Source organism: Vicia villosa, unplaced genomic scaffold (assembly GCF_029867415.1).
Source record: "Vicia villosa cultivar HV-30 ecotype Madison, WI unplaced genomic scaffold, Vvil1.0 ctg.002741F_1_1, whole genome shotgun sequence".
NCBI lineage: Eukaryota > Viridiplantae > Streptophyta > Magnoliopsida > Fabales > Fabaceae > Vicia > Vicia villosa.
The window spans coordinates 175826-191386 of NW_026706016.1; the positions used below are offsets into that span (position 1 = coordinate 175826).

The 15561-nt window shown below is 30.2% G+C and overlaps 1 protein-coding gene across 1 annotated transcript; it reads right to left on the minus strand.

Annotated features, from left to right (window-relative positions):
* Positions 1-12745: 12745 nt before the first annotated feature.
* On the minus strand, positions 12746-14974 carry LOC131639688 (transcription factor MYB52-like). Its single transcript, XM_058910161.1, has 3 exons — positions 14539-14974; positions 13498-13872; positions 12746-13420 (listed from the first exon to the last, which is right to left on the minus strand). The coding sequence occupies exons 1-3, from the start codon at positions 14651-14653 to the stop codon at positions 13248-13250; spliced, it is 663 nt and encodes a 220-aa protein (XP_058766144.1). The 5' UTR covers positions 14654-14974; the 3' UTR covers positions 12746-13247.
* Positions 14975-15561: the final 587 nt, after the last annotated feature.

The following is a 15561-nucleotide window of genomic DNA, read 5'->3' on the forward strand; positions in this document are numbered from 1 at the left end:
CTAGCGTCACGCCACTTAGGAAAAACAACAAGGAAAGTAAGTTGGTGACTATTTCAATTCAATGGAAGAAAACACATTTATATATTCTTCACAATGCCGATGAGGTTGAGCAATACGTTACTAATTTTCTTGCCAAGTATGTTAACTAGTATATGCAAATATTCTTTCAAAGAAAAAAATGATTAAAAATTGGGCCCAATACTCTTAATAAAGCCCAAAAATGACAAAATGTTGATTTTTAACCTTATAATTGATTGTTAAAATAGCATAATTGATTACATTTTTTGAATTCGTCAAATCTAACCATATTTAGAGCAATCAACCAGAAAATATTTATTCTCATCTAGTTAAAATATTTTACATAAATTTGATATGTAAGGACGAGATTATGGCTTTTGAGTTATGTCGTACCCCTATCTTTATCTTTGGCTGATTTTGATGATCTTGTCGGATTAACCTTCGAGGGCACCGTTGCATCCAAGATCGTTGGTTTTGACAGCGACCAAGGCGGTGTGTTTGAGTTAATTTATGACCTCTGGCGCAGAACCCTATCATTGCAAGACCTATGTCCATGGACTGCCATATCCTTCTTTAGATCATCACATGCATTCTATTTTCGAGAAAGACAAACATTGCTCAGTTACTAAAATTGTATGTGATTTTGATTTGGCTAATGTTGAAAAATATCTCTACCAAATGCGTTGCCCACAAATGTTATTTATAATACAATTTGTATGTTTTATATAGTAGAGAAGTATTCTAATAAGATACACTTAAATGACTTGGAATCAAATTTGTTAAGTTAATTCTTAGTGTTTAAGATAAAACATGTGCAATCAAATTGAAGTAAATATGAAATGTTGGTTTTATACCATTCCATAATTGATAACGAGTGTTAGTAAAAATAGAGTTTATGTGTAAGTTTTTCAAATAATTAGAGGATCTTATCACTACTATAGAAAACATCTTTCGTCAAAGAATATTATAATTACTTTTCGTTAACTGTGGTGGAATCTTGTTTTTGAGCGCTTTTTTTCTCTGGTTTTTACTAAAAGATATTTCATTATGGTTAATGTTAAAATACGTAACAAAATATAACAGGAGTTACTGGGTTTGAATCCCAGCTCCTTCAACATCCCATTTTATCGTCACAAAAAGGTAATGTCCTTGTATATCATCACAGTTAATTTATTAAACCATAGTGTAAAGTCCAACCATTTCATCACGGTTCATCGTGTCAACCGTGACAAAAATTAATATTTTTTAGTACATAAGCGAAAGTATCTCTCGCTCAGTACATAAGAATCATTTCTCTCAAAAGAAAACCCTAACACATTTCACTTTTCTCTCTCTAAAGAAAACCCTAATATCCATGTTACTCATCACACATACTGCAACCTTTAGATTCGTCTTCACCAATCGCTACCTTCAGGTTCGTTCATTAAACTTATACTTCGATTTCGTTTACGTTTCTTGTTAAAAATGATTTCTCATTTTTTCATCGGGTGAATGTTCCATGTAATGCTGTTAATACCATGGTGTTTTTTTTTTTACTTATAGGAAAAGTGAATGAAGAATACCACCTTACCAACACACATACTTTTACTATGGTACATATGGTTTGTGTTTCTATGAAAAAACAATACAAGAGGTATGAAGCTATTATGTAAACTTCATCCACATTGTATTTATTTTTCATAGCATCATAAACTAGATGAACTTCATCACTGATTCCAGTTCCACAATTATTTTCAATAAAAGGTGCATTCTTGAAATATTTTATTATATCTTGTGTTGTTGTATGATGTTGTATGTTGTCAATGTTTTGTTTATTATAAAATATATGTTTTTAATGTTATTGTAGTGTTGCTGATAAATGTTGATGTATGTTATTGTTGTTGATTAATATTCTCAGAACAAGAACGAAACACTGCTAAGTCACAAGAAAGAGGTTTTCTAATGACTTAGCAATGTTTTGTTCTTTAAATTCTTATGCAGATTGACAGAAGATCAAGTTGAGTTTATTATATTGTATGTAGATTGTTGTTTCACTAACCCTTCACTGAAAATACATTTATTTCAATTGACATAGAAACTTATAATTTGAAAATTAAGTTGTATTTGAAAAACAACTTATATCAATCAATATTTTTCAAATTGCACCCTTCTCACAATTTATATCACGCTCTTTAACATATAGAATGTGATTCAATGACCAGATTCTTTCATTACATCGATATAATCTCATATAGTTTAACTTGAATAACATAAATTTATTTTTCAAGTCTGCCTCATTGTCATCACTTATCATCATGATTGTTATGATGATAAGTCATCTTCATAATAATCATGATAAGTGACGGTGATGAGGTAGACTCTAGAATAAATTGATGTTATTCAAATTAAATTTGAAACGAAGGAATCGATGCCATGAAGGACTTATACCATTGAAACATATTCTAAATATTAAGAACAAGATATATGTTGTGACATGCATGCACTTCAAAAAACAATGATTTGTTTAAGTTGTTTTTCAAGAATAGTTTCATTTTAAGGTTATATACTTCTTCATCAATTTGAATGGTTGTATTTCTTTAGTAATATGTATCAAAAAACAAATAATCTACATATTATATAGTAAACTATGGGTACTTTCCACAACAGTTATCTATTGTAACCATGATGAAATGTTATTTATATTCCAAAGAAATTGCTGCTGCTGGGTTTCCAACTGTTGATAAGCATAACCGTTGTGATATGTAGCGTGCGTTGGTCGAAAAATTAGCAAGTGTACTATTCTCACCGGTCTAGTAATAATAGGGGTTTATCCTAGTATCGATCTCGAGGACTGCGTAGGAAATATAAATTCTTATAGTGATTCAATTAAACAAAATAACATTGGGGTTTGGTGTTTGTTTGTAAATAATAAGGAATAATGAGAAAGTAAAGCAAAAGAGTACAATATTTCTTTTAAATGATATGAGAAAGCATGCTAGGGCAAGGTGTATGAATTGTCTTGCATCAACCTTTAATCCTTATTTACAAAACGTTAGTTATAGTGAACTATTACCGAATCTCAAGAGTAATAATTTTCCCTAATTCCTCAGTAGAAAATCTTTGATATTCATCTTGTATCCTAATTCCTAGGCTATTCAAGATGATATCAAGCAATATATAATTTTAACAAGATTGTTACGGCTACTGTGGTGAATCCTCACTCTTAAGCAATTTCTACCATAGCATTATTGTTCAAAAAGAGATAAGGTGGTTTGTCCGACCTAAATCTTAACTGGGAATCAAAATCTATTTATCCGATAGAAAAAGCGTTAAGAACTTTGCACAATAAGATAGATTCAAATAAACACTGAATTCATTGAATAAATGAAATTAGGTTCATAACAATCGCAATTTAGGGACACCCCCTAGCATTGGGGAGGGGGTTAGCCTCTTATAATATTCAAATAAATTACAATAAGAGTGTTATACATTATAAGGAAAGGGGATAACTTTGATATTCAATTGTGATTGCTCCTGAAAACCTGTGTTCTCCAAAACCCTTGAAAACCCTATTCTCTCTTGGAACTTCTTTCGTACGATCAAAAGTATCTTTTCTCCTCTCCAAAAGTAGCCTAAATAGTCACATATCACACAACAGCTATAGCAAATACCAAAAATGCCCTCCGAGATCACAAATCAAGCTCTTCAAGAAAATCAGCACAAAACAGCGATTGTCCAGCACGGGCCGTGTCAGGCAACACGGTTGGCCGTGTTGGCCCCCTGGATATGGAAATTAATTTTCCTGTCTCAGGCTTGCTGACACGGGCACCCGTGCCAGCCCTTTGCCAAGCCTTCAAAGCTCCTCTTCTGATCTTCTCATAACACGGGCCGTGTCAGGTGACACGAGTACCCGTGCCAGGCCTCTGTGATGCTCAAAATTCAGTTCTAGGAAACTCCAGACTTTGATTTTTCTGGCCTAAATCCTTCGGGATTTTGGCTGGACCTGAAAACATATAGAACTACCACAGAAACGCATGAAATGTGACAAAAAGAGATTAACCATTTCACAACTATAATATGCAAATTGAAATACGAAAAGAAATAATAACTTGAAAACAATCAAGAGACAAGATAAAATGTTAATGATTTTTGCAAATTTATGCCAAATAGATGACAAAAACTAGTAGAATTGGTGACTAATCACAACCCCAAACATATCTCATTGCTTGTCCTCAAGTGATGCTCGAGACAATAGATATGTCACCCCCGAATTAATCAAAATCATCTTACCACAATACCGTTGAGATCTTTTGCGACTTTCTTTCCATTTTCTTTTTGACGTTTCCTTCTTCCCCGACTTTTGAAATTCTGCCACACTTCCACGTTAAGGTACTTCTTCACCTGTCAACTTTTCACACTCTCACCATATCTTTCAGGGTTAAAGTGTTTACACTCAATAATTAAAGCATACCAAGTCAACTCATATGTTTGAATAACATTTATCTTCATCTCATATGCACATCACACACACTTTTTGAGGACTTTTTCGGTTGTAATAGGGCTTAGAGACAAGGTGGGATAAGCAAACAAAAGGGAAAAATAATGGGTTTTTGGCTCAGAGTCAGTGTTGTCATTTTCATTATTGTGATGTTTGTATTGTTCAAATCAAGATCATTGGACATCATTCTTATGAGGATTTTAGCTTCTACTCAAGTGTTTCTTTGAGCTTTCTTTTGCATTTTTTTCACACTAAATCCTCCTCCAGGTAAGTGCTTTATTCTCTTTTTCTCTTCATTTTTTTCTTTCTTCTTTTTCATCAATTTCTTTTTTTTTTCAAAACTTTTCTTTTCTCTTTTTTTCTTCTGCTTGCAATCCATCTCAAACAATGGTCTTGATCTTTTTGTTGTTGTTGTTGTTGTTGTTGTTGAAGGTTTTGAAGAACTATGATTTATTCCTAAAAGTCTTTACTGATGGATTGCTAGTGCTGAAAAAACATATTCCAATTTTTGGAACAAACACCTGATTAGAAGTTGGATGCATTCAAAGCATGCAAATTATATACGTTAGTGAAAGCAGTGATAATGATAGCATCAACAATCAATCTTGGTGAAAGCATGTCTGACATTCAAGTGCGAATCTCTAGCATCTTGTATGGGACCTGGACATGCTGTATTTTCAATATTTAGGGTAAACAATCTTGATATTCTGTGAAGATTTGTTGCATACAATGTATTTTTGCTATTTTGGGTAAACAATGTAATCATTTTTAAATAAAAAATACTCTAACCCCTCAGTTTTTTTGTAAAATCAAGGGGTTAGTGTAAAATATTTTTTTTATAAAAATAGTTACACTGTTTATCCAGAATATTAAAAATACATTGTATGCAACAAATATTGTATGAGACCTACTCATGATGTATTTTTAATATCCTGGATAAACAATTTTGATATTCTGTGAAGATTTGTTGTATACAATGTATTTTTTATATTCTGGATAAATAATAAAACCATTTAAAAAAATACTCTAGCCTCTAGTTTTTTTTTTTAAAACCGAGAGGTTAGAGTAAAATAATTTTTTTTACAAATATGGTTATATTGTTTACCCATAATATTAAAAAGGGTTAAATAAGTTTTTGGTCCCTCTAAATATAGCGGTTTTCAACTTTAGTCCCTCAAAATATTTTCTTCAAAGAATGGTCCTCCTAAAAATTTTAATTTTAACTTTTGGTCCCTCCTGCAATTTAGCGACGGTTTTTTCAATTTAGTGACAGTTTTAGTGACGGTTTTAGCGACGGTTTTTAATTTATCGACGGAATTAGCGACCATTTTAACTACGATTTTGCCATGAGGGACCAAAAGCAAAAATTAAAATTTTTAGGAGGACCATTCTTTGAAGAAAATATTTAGAAGGACTAAAGTTGAAAACCACTATATTTAGAAGGACCAAAAACATATTTAACCCTATTAAAAATACGTTGAATGCATCAAATATTGTATGGGTCCTGCTCATGCTATACTTTTAATATTCTAGGTAAACAATCTTGATATCCTGCGAAGATTTGTTGCATACAATGTATTTCTAATATTCTGAGTAAACAATGTAACTATTTTTGTAAAAACAAATTCTAAACCCCTCATTTGTTTTAAAAATCGAGATGGTAGGTAACTGTTTTTTCACTATTTTCAATCTACAACCTTAAACAAAATTTTGTCGTCCATTTAAAGGTTATCAACACTCAAGAATTCACCATTAATGATCTGCGTGAAACCTAAGAGACGTCCATTTTAAAAGCATGTTGAATATTGAAAATCTAACCTAAATGAAACATATGAAGCGCTTGAAACCTAAGAACGCTTGAAAAAGTTCTCTATGATGGTTTTTAAGAGCAGAAAATTTTCTGAATTCAAGGTTTGTTTACTTAAATATTTATTCCAACCGAAAAAAATTTGATTTTTTATATTAATTTTTTTCATCAAAAACAATTGCATGTAAGATCCAACAGGAGATCTTCCCCAAAATTCGATAATTCGAAGATCAAAAGTCTAAATCTTAAGGGAATTTGATTTTTATCTAGATTATCCCAAGGGAATTTGATTTTTATCTTGAACTCTAGGGAATTTGACTTTTATTTTTATTTTAATATTATGTGTAAACAATGTAATATCGGGTAAACAATGTAATATTTTGGGTTAACAATGTAACAACTTAAAAAAAATAATAATAATCACTATTAGCTCTGTATTTTATGATTGGCAGATTTTTGTAAAACAAATAATATTGAAAGAAAAGTTAGGACATATTTGCTATTGAACAGGTACTGAAGATATCCTACAAGATGTCATAACATGTTGAGTTGAAGGCCTTCAACATCTGGAACACCATGTCGTTTGAAGAAGCGCAAGACATCATGCCTGCTGAGTTGGAAGATTCAGTCTGTTTTGAATAATGCAGAATATTCAGAGAATATTATGCAATCTTTGAAAGGTATAAATTTAAAGGTCGAAAGAATCAAGAAGAATATTGAAGAATAAAAGACTTTCTATAATTGGATGCAATTTAGAAAGATTTGATTGAAGACCTATTTTTTAGCAGTAGTTGTTACTGATTTATAACAACAATTATGCTGCAATTAGAAGCCCAAATCCAGTTGGGTATAGGTTATAAATAGAAGCATTGTAACCTAAGAAAAATAGACCAACCGAGAATAGAGACGATGTAATCATTAGGGCTAGGTTGGGTAAACCTCCCGGACTGTGGGAAGGTTACCATTGTGATCCTCGAAGCCTGTAGGTAAAAGGAGTATTGTTCTTGAAGGAAGCTTTGAAGCAACTTTAAGTTAGGAATCTGAAGAATAGAAACAATAGAATAAGGAGAAGGATATTAGGTCGTTGATACAGTTCCTGGGATTGGAAATTGTACAACACCACTGGCGTTGGTTGGGAGTGGGCTGGGGTTCTCATGTCTTAGATGGGGTTTCTAAGATAAATGTTGCACTGGGTAGGAACTAGGTAAACTGGAGGTTGTTTATCTGTAAACTAGAGGTTGTTTACATAAAATAGTACTACTGATAGTAGATCTTCTTCCTGGCTTGGTATGCCCCCAGAGTAGGTGTGATTTCACCGAACAGGGTTAACAATTTCTTGTGTTGTTTATTATTTTTCTGATTGTTATGTTTATACCTTGCCAAACAAAATGTTAGATCAAGATGTCTTAACATTCTATGTGACATCTGAAGTCTGACTTACGCCAGAATTTCAATCACATGCCTTAGTTTTTTTGAATAAATTGAGATAAAAGATACGCTAGTTTTGAAAATAATAAAAGTGTAGCTGATGGGATTCGAACTCATGTGCATATAACTATACCCCTGAGTTTTTTAATCACTGAGGTGTTAAGTGGAAATTTTTCATGACGCCCTTTGTTACCTCGCTTCCGTAGTCGAGGTCAAACGCATTTCACGTCCGACGTTAGATGTGTTTTTTCTAGTAGTGACACAATCTTGTGTGTCCTCTTTGCTTTGGGCCTGAGGAAGCACATCTTCACCTCTTTCTTTTGTATCCATTTGGCGTAAGTGTTTGGCAGGGAATCCTTGGCTGGTTAGGTTTGAGTTGGACAACCCCATGTGGATTGTTGGTGGAAAATTTGTTAGCTCTTGAAGTTCTTTCGAAAGGGACGATCAAGAAGGAGATGATGCTTTGTTATGACTTGCTACTACTTAATCGATTTGGCTAGTAAAGAACGATGTTCTATTCAAAAGAAGTCATAAAGGAGCCCAAGAAATTGTATCTTTATCTAAATCTTTGTCGTGGCAATGGTTCAGTGCAAGACCCAAGGGCCAGTAAGTATTGATTGGAATGTTTGGCTCATGAGTCCTTTATCTTGCTTAAGCTAAGTTAAGAGGTTAGGTTGGCTTGATTGTAGGTTCGCTTGGAACATGTTTTCCTTTGTGTATATGAGTTAAGTACTCGTCCTTGCTTTTATTACAACTTCTTTTGTTTATTACAAAAAGCATAAAATAATGTCTATGTTTATGATTCGGCACGCTGTAGTCTAATCCATTTGAAAAGTCCGAAATAATGTCATTTTTAAGGGATTTACAAAATTAGCAAAAGAGGTGAAGGAGAAGACTATTTTTTGCTTGAATCATGTCGAATAATTCCTTTGTTTTTTTTACTAAGGTAGATCCAACATTTTTTTTACTAAATACAACATATTTAAAAGTATAAAACAATGTTTATGTTTTTTATTTGACATGATGTAGTCTAGTTTAATTGGAAAGCCACAATGATGTCAAATTTAAGGGATTCTCAAAATCAGTGAAATAGGTGGGAGAAAAGAGTATTTTTGTTTGAAAATGGTTTCTGGAAGATTAGGGGGTGATCTCTTGCACATTCAATGGCTTCAAAAATCTTTCATCTATCCACATCTATAGCAGATCAAGTGTTTGTCATGGTTCTGAGGTAGGTTGTGGCATTCAATTTTTAATAATTTTTAATAGCATGTGTCTTTATTTATAGGAACCTTTGGTTAATAGCATTGGTTGAATTGTTTTTTTTTCTCGTATATTGTATCTTTTTACTCTTTAGTTGTCTTTTGACACTTCTTATACTTTGTGATTTTCTTTCTTGTATTTTACTGATTCTTTATGCTTTATTTTATATTATTATTTATTAATGAATATTTTTTTATGGTGAAGTCTAGCATGAACCACCTATTAAGTGTTTCACAGTGAACCATCATTGAACACCCTTGGATAAACAATTCCACCTGATCTTATAATAATGTATGCAATACTTTGTTTTTTTTTCATCTTTCTTCCCTTCAATCTCTCTTTTATTTGTTTCCTAACTTACAGTGATGACATCCCAATTTATCCATTTAATTACTTTTTATTTTAAGGGTTAATAGTCATTTATCCACTGTAATATAGATGCGTTTTGATTTACCCTCATTTAAAAGAAAAATTAAAAAATATTAAAATTCTAAGCCTTTTGTTCTCCAAATGGCAAAAATTATCTCATGTAAAAGTTTTTTTTATTTACTACCCTGGTTTTTATACGCCCTGTTTGGTTAAAATGAGGGGGAGAGGAGGGAGGGATTTTAATGGAGGGGGAGGGAAGGGGAGGGGAGGTGAGGGGATTTTTTTAATTAGATAGGTGTTTGGTTCAAACGAGGGGAGGGGAGGGGAAGGGAGGGATTTTAATTAAAAATATGTTTGGTTCAGGAGGGGAGGGGAGGAGTTTTATTAATAATTTACATTTTTATCCTTATTATCTTATATAAATGATACAATATGATATTCAAATGTGAAAAATGTATACATATTTTTTTGTTAGTAAAAATTCTAATATTGAGTGACTAAAAAGTTATAATCTACTACATAATATTAAAAATTTAATTTCACTTAATTCGAATAAAATATTCAAAAACAAATTAAATATATGTTTATAACAACTTTTAAATCTTAACGAATTATTCAACACATTATATACATAAAATAATTTATTATTAAATATAAATGGTTTAAATGTTTTAATAAAATAAATAAAAAAATTAAAATAAAAGATTTAAAGTTTGATATAAAAGAAAATATGATATGATTTTTATTAATAAAATAAATAAAAAAATATGATACATAACAAAATTAGAAAAAAAATATAAATAAATATAAAAGAGTTATAAAAAAATAAAAAAATTACAATGATTATGATTTATATTAAGGACAAATTTTTTTAAATAATTTGAAGGTGGGGAATAATTATAATAAGTTGATAGAAGCAATCGGAAAAAATTACAGAAGAGAGCAGTAATATAAAAGAAAATAAATAATTTTGAAATATTAAAATAAAATTGAGGATATTATAGTAATTATAATAAATTTTAAAATATCAATGTTCAGATTACCTCCCATCCCCTCCAAATCCCCCGGATTTGGGGGGACGCAAAAAGTGTGTTTTGGAGGGATTTTGCTCCCCTCCCCTCCCCTCCCCTTCCCTCATAAAATTTGAACCAAACACATTTAATTAGAAATATTTCCTCCCCTCCCCTACATCTACCTCGAACCAAACACACCCTTAGGAGAATACCCAAAAACTATAGGGGAAATTTAAATTTTTGTTTTAAAGGGGACAAATCAAAACACGTTTATATTATAGGGAATAAATCACTATTAACCATTGTTTTAATTGTTATCATTATCTTTTTCGTAGGGTGGTATTTTTGTTCATTGCCTATCCCCATTGTCAATATTTCTTGTGCTTGCCTTAATGTGTTTTTGTTTTTACTTCATAGGAGTTAATTGCGATATTGTTTTACTAGATTTTCTATTCATGGTAACAATTTTTTTGGGCTATTTTTTATCTTCAGTATTTTTCTAAATCAAATATTTTAACTTAGCAAGAAACATGTTTATTATCATAGATTTTGGCAACCCAATTAAAATTAGGATTAGAAAAAAAGAAAAAATAATTAAGATCACATTCACACCAACACATAGTAAACTCACGGTTTTTATAGGTTACCGCCGAACATATATCAAACAACAATTTGCAGAATTAAAAAAGAATGAGAAAGATGTAGTTTTGAGTGTGAAGGATGAACACAAATTCTGTATAAAAACTTTAGAGTATATAGTTTTTTTTTTTTTGGAAGGAGCAATACCTAAAATGCTAAAGTGTGATATAGTGTATACATTACATAATAAGATAAATGAGGTTGATTAATCTTAACGGTTTTTAATTGTTATTTATTGTGGTCCATAAGACATATGCTAGGGTCCTCATGTTAGAAGTCACTTTTTTTTTTATAGTGACAATTTTTAAAAATAAAATAAAAATAAATTTTTGTTGAAGTCAAATCAAACCTATATTAAAAAAAAACATGAAGTCCTCCCTTTTACCAATTCAAATAAAGAATTATTTAAAATAAATTTATCATATAATACATTTATACCTAAATTTTATTTTTAATTTTTTTAGTTCAATATTTTAAAACCTAATATTCTTTTTAAATAGTCTACCCTTTAGACCAACTCTGCTTTATAATATGAATAGGAGCACCTATCTGTAATTAAAATATGCAACGAAAATATATTGATGCTTTTTCATATTTTTTGAATTTCTAGGTAACAAATCAAGTCTTTTCCAAGTCGTGCCTTTTCAAAATTTTAATTTAAATAATTGGCAATCTTTTTATTCTTTGTGATATCTACAACCTCATGAACCACTACCCACCCATAGATAAAAGTTGATTGGTTAGTTGAAATAATTGAGTCCATTACAATATCCACCTTTCTATCAAGACCTTGAACGCGTTTTCTTAATTTTTCTATCATCAACACTTATTTTCAACACCTCCGAAGTTATATTTGACACCTCCAAATGTATTCACGTTTTCAATGGAATTTTCAAAAAATTTGGGCGATATTGAAAATTTGAATAGCATATAAGATATTCTTTGAAAATACTAAATAAAATACTGAAAATTTCAGAATTTTCTAAAAATTTCAAAATTTTTGATAATTCAAATTTTTTTGAAAAATTTTGAAAATTTCAAATAATTAAATTTCTGATATAAAATAATAAATTTTGAAAAATTTGAAAAAAATTTGTAACGTATCAAAAAATTCATATGATCTATCAAAAGTGTTATTGTATCTGAAATTTTTATCATAGTATGAAATATTTTTGTTTGATATATTTTAAAGTATAAAAAAATAGGGGATGTTAGATATAATTTTAGGAGTGACATCTTAAATCCTTTTTACTATTTTGCTAGGGGTCCTATATTAAAGTCAAACACTGTCTTCATCTCAACTATTAAAACTTTCAAGGGTTCTTTGCATGAGAGTGATTCTATCCGTCTTTTTTAAATCAGAAATACTATTTTTACACCAAGTCATACACTTATACTATATGTACGGACGATATTGTTCATGTACAGACGACTACTATTCATGTACGAATGGAACTATTTACGTTACTATTCATGAACAGTACTTTACAGTAGTCACCAAATTTGATTAATGCAGTATAAAAACTTGTTTAATGCACTAATGAAGTTGGTTAATGCAACATCCAGGTATTAAAAATGATTTTTAGCAATCACCAAACTTGGTTAATGCAACATCTAGATATTAAAAATAATTTTTAGCAGTTATCAAATTTGGCTAATACAGTATAAAAACTTAATTAATACAGTAATGAAGTTGGTTAATGCACGTCTAAGTATTAAAAATAAACGCTCGTACATGAATAGTATTCGTCCGTACATGAATAATGTTATCCATACATGAACAGTATTGTCCGTACATAAATAACATTTCTGTTTTTAAATAAGTGTGATTCACCAAACTAGAGTTTGCAAGTTCCTCCTATGTATTTTCACTAACTTTGGACACAGTGCTGATTCTGTAGATACACTCATTTGGAAACCTCCACCACCATGTCAAAAACCTTTTACAATGAAGTTCACCCACCTACTATCGATTTTTTGTTCCACTCTAGAATATAATATATGCATGCAACCTAGCTATAGAACAAATAAAAATAATAATCCTATACAACATTTTTTCTATTTTTGCAATAAAGCAGTTTTCATTTTTCTACATGTTACAAGTGTACATACGTCGTTAAATACATGTGTATGATTAGTGCATATATTCATAGTTTGAGACATTTTTCTACTTAATTAAGCTCAATTGAATTCATACAAATGGTTGGAGGGAGAATCACTTAATTTTACAACTACGTTAGCAGCTTGAAGTAGACAAAAAATCAATGAATGGAACATGTTTTTCTTTGGTCTGCAGCTCCACAACATCTTGATTCACTTCCTCATCATCTCTTCTAGCATTATCAGTAACTTCACTTTTATTGGAATCTACTTGAAGAAAATCATAGAACTCTATTGATTGAGTTTTATCTATACAATATCAAACAAACAAAATTAACATTTTCATTAACAATGTCCATTAGTATCACACTTGAAAATGGATGTACCTTGAAGCATTGTGGAACAAGAACTTGGATCTTGAAACCGAAAATTCGAAAATTGGAAACGGTTATATGAGACACTTGGGTGATTTCTTGTCTCAAAGTTTGTTTGATGATCATTTGGAGAGAAAATTATGTGATGATCAAGAGGACCTTTTGCATATATCTTGTACCTTTCGCGACGAATCCTCGCCATCATCACATGCCAATGATTCTTCACAGCGTTATCCGTCCGGCCGGGGAAGTGTCTCGCAATTACCGCCCATCGATTTCCATGAATCCGATGAGATGTTATTAGACGCTCTTCTTCTTCCTCAGTGAAAGGATTTCTGTTTATCCTTGGGTCCAATTGATTGAACCATCTCAACCTACAACTTTTTCCTAAGAAAACCCATGACAAAAATAATTAGCTTATAAACTTAAAATATCATAAATGATGTTTTAGGTTGGATATTTTCTATCATTATAGGTTAGAATATCCTTTAATACTCTTGGATAATTACATAATTTCTTTATCGTGTATAAAAATCGTCTATAAAAGAAAGAAACTAAATTGTGTAAGTGAAGCCATAAGCGCAAACAAAAATTTGTGGAAAAAAAAAAGTATTTTAAAATTATGGTGATGTTGTACTAATAAAAATTATATTTCATGATCTTTGAACCAAACCCTAGAAAAAAATTAATGAAAATTATAGTGAAATATTCAATTCTATAGCAATACAAAACTGCATCTAAGGTACATAATTAACTTATTTTACACTGTAATTTATTCTTAAAAAAACATAATTATATTACACAATTAATTTATTTTTTCCTCAAAGCATCACCTAATTGTGTCTGTGTAATTCCAATAGAATTTTTTTACTATGAAGTTATTATTACATATTACCAAACTATTACAAATATCTTACCTAAGAGTTAAGTGGGTTGATATGCTATCTTTTTCATCTACATACATATTCCATAGTTGTTGAAATATTAATTTTTTATTTTGAGTTGATTGAAACAAATAGAATAATTAACTATATATATGATCGTTAATTTTACCTGATCTTCCTCTGAGATTTTCAGCTATGGCGTTCCAATTATGAGGTCCATAGCTTTCCACCAACTCCTTCAGCTTCTCATCCTCAGATGGTCTCCAATGGCCTCTACTACACATATTATCTCTTATCTCTTCTCAAACTCAAACCCTAATTCAAGAGTAGTATAATTCTAACTAATTTTTCTCCCTCTTGCTTTGATCTATATGATCAATATTCAAAGCTATATGAAAATTAAGAATATATATCAAAGCAAAGTGGAAGATGAAAAGGGGGTGTATATATATAAGAAGTGGTGAGGGGAACAAATTAACTAACAATATTGAAGACAAGAAGTGGAAAGAGACATGGGAAGAGAATATATGGTGGGGAAGATGGGAAGTTTTCCGTTAGAAAGTGGGAAGATTGATGCCAACATTTTGGCTAACAAACATATACATATAGATATTTATTTAGATATAATAATATAATATATTATAATATAATATAATATAAATAAATATATAATGTTTATATATATATATATATAAATAAATATATAATGTTTATATATATATATATATATATATATATATATATATATATATATATATATATATATATATATATATATATATATATATATATATATATATATATATATATATATATATATATATATATATATATATATATGAGATGTGAGTGAAAGAAAAAAGGTTGCTTAGAGAAGCCAATTTGGTTATGCTTTCAATGTCTTTCCGAATTTCTAACCTACAACTTCTACTTATAACCCACCAAGCATGCATATTTTCCATATTTTATATGTTTACTATTCAATTTTTACATTAAACTATTTATGAATTACGTAAGATACTTTGCTAGCATATATAAATATATTAAAATAAAACATTATTTGACATGAACAATGTTTTAAGAAACAATAATTCATTTCACGTGCACACGTATTTTCAATATTTTGAAACAAAATTCAACACATGACATATAGTATTTACTTCAGGGTCATTTTGCATGTGAAAACAAAATG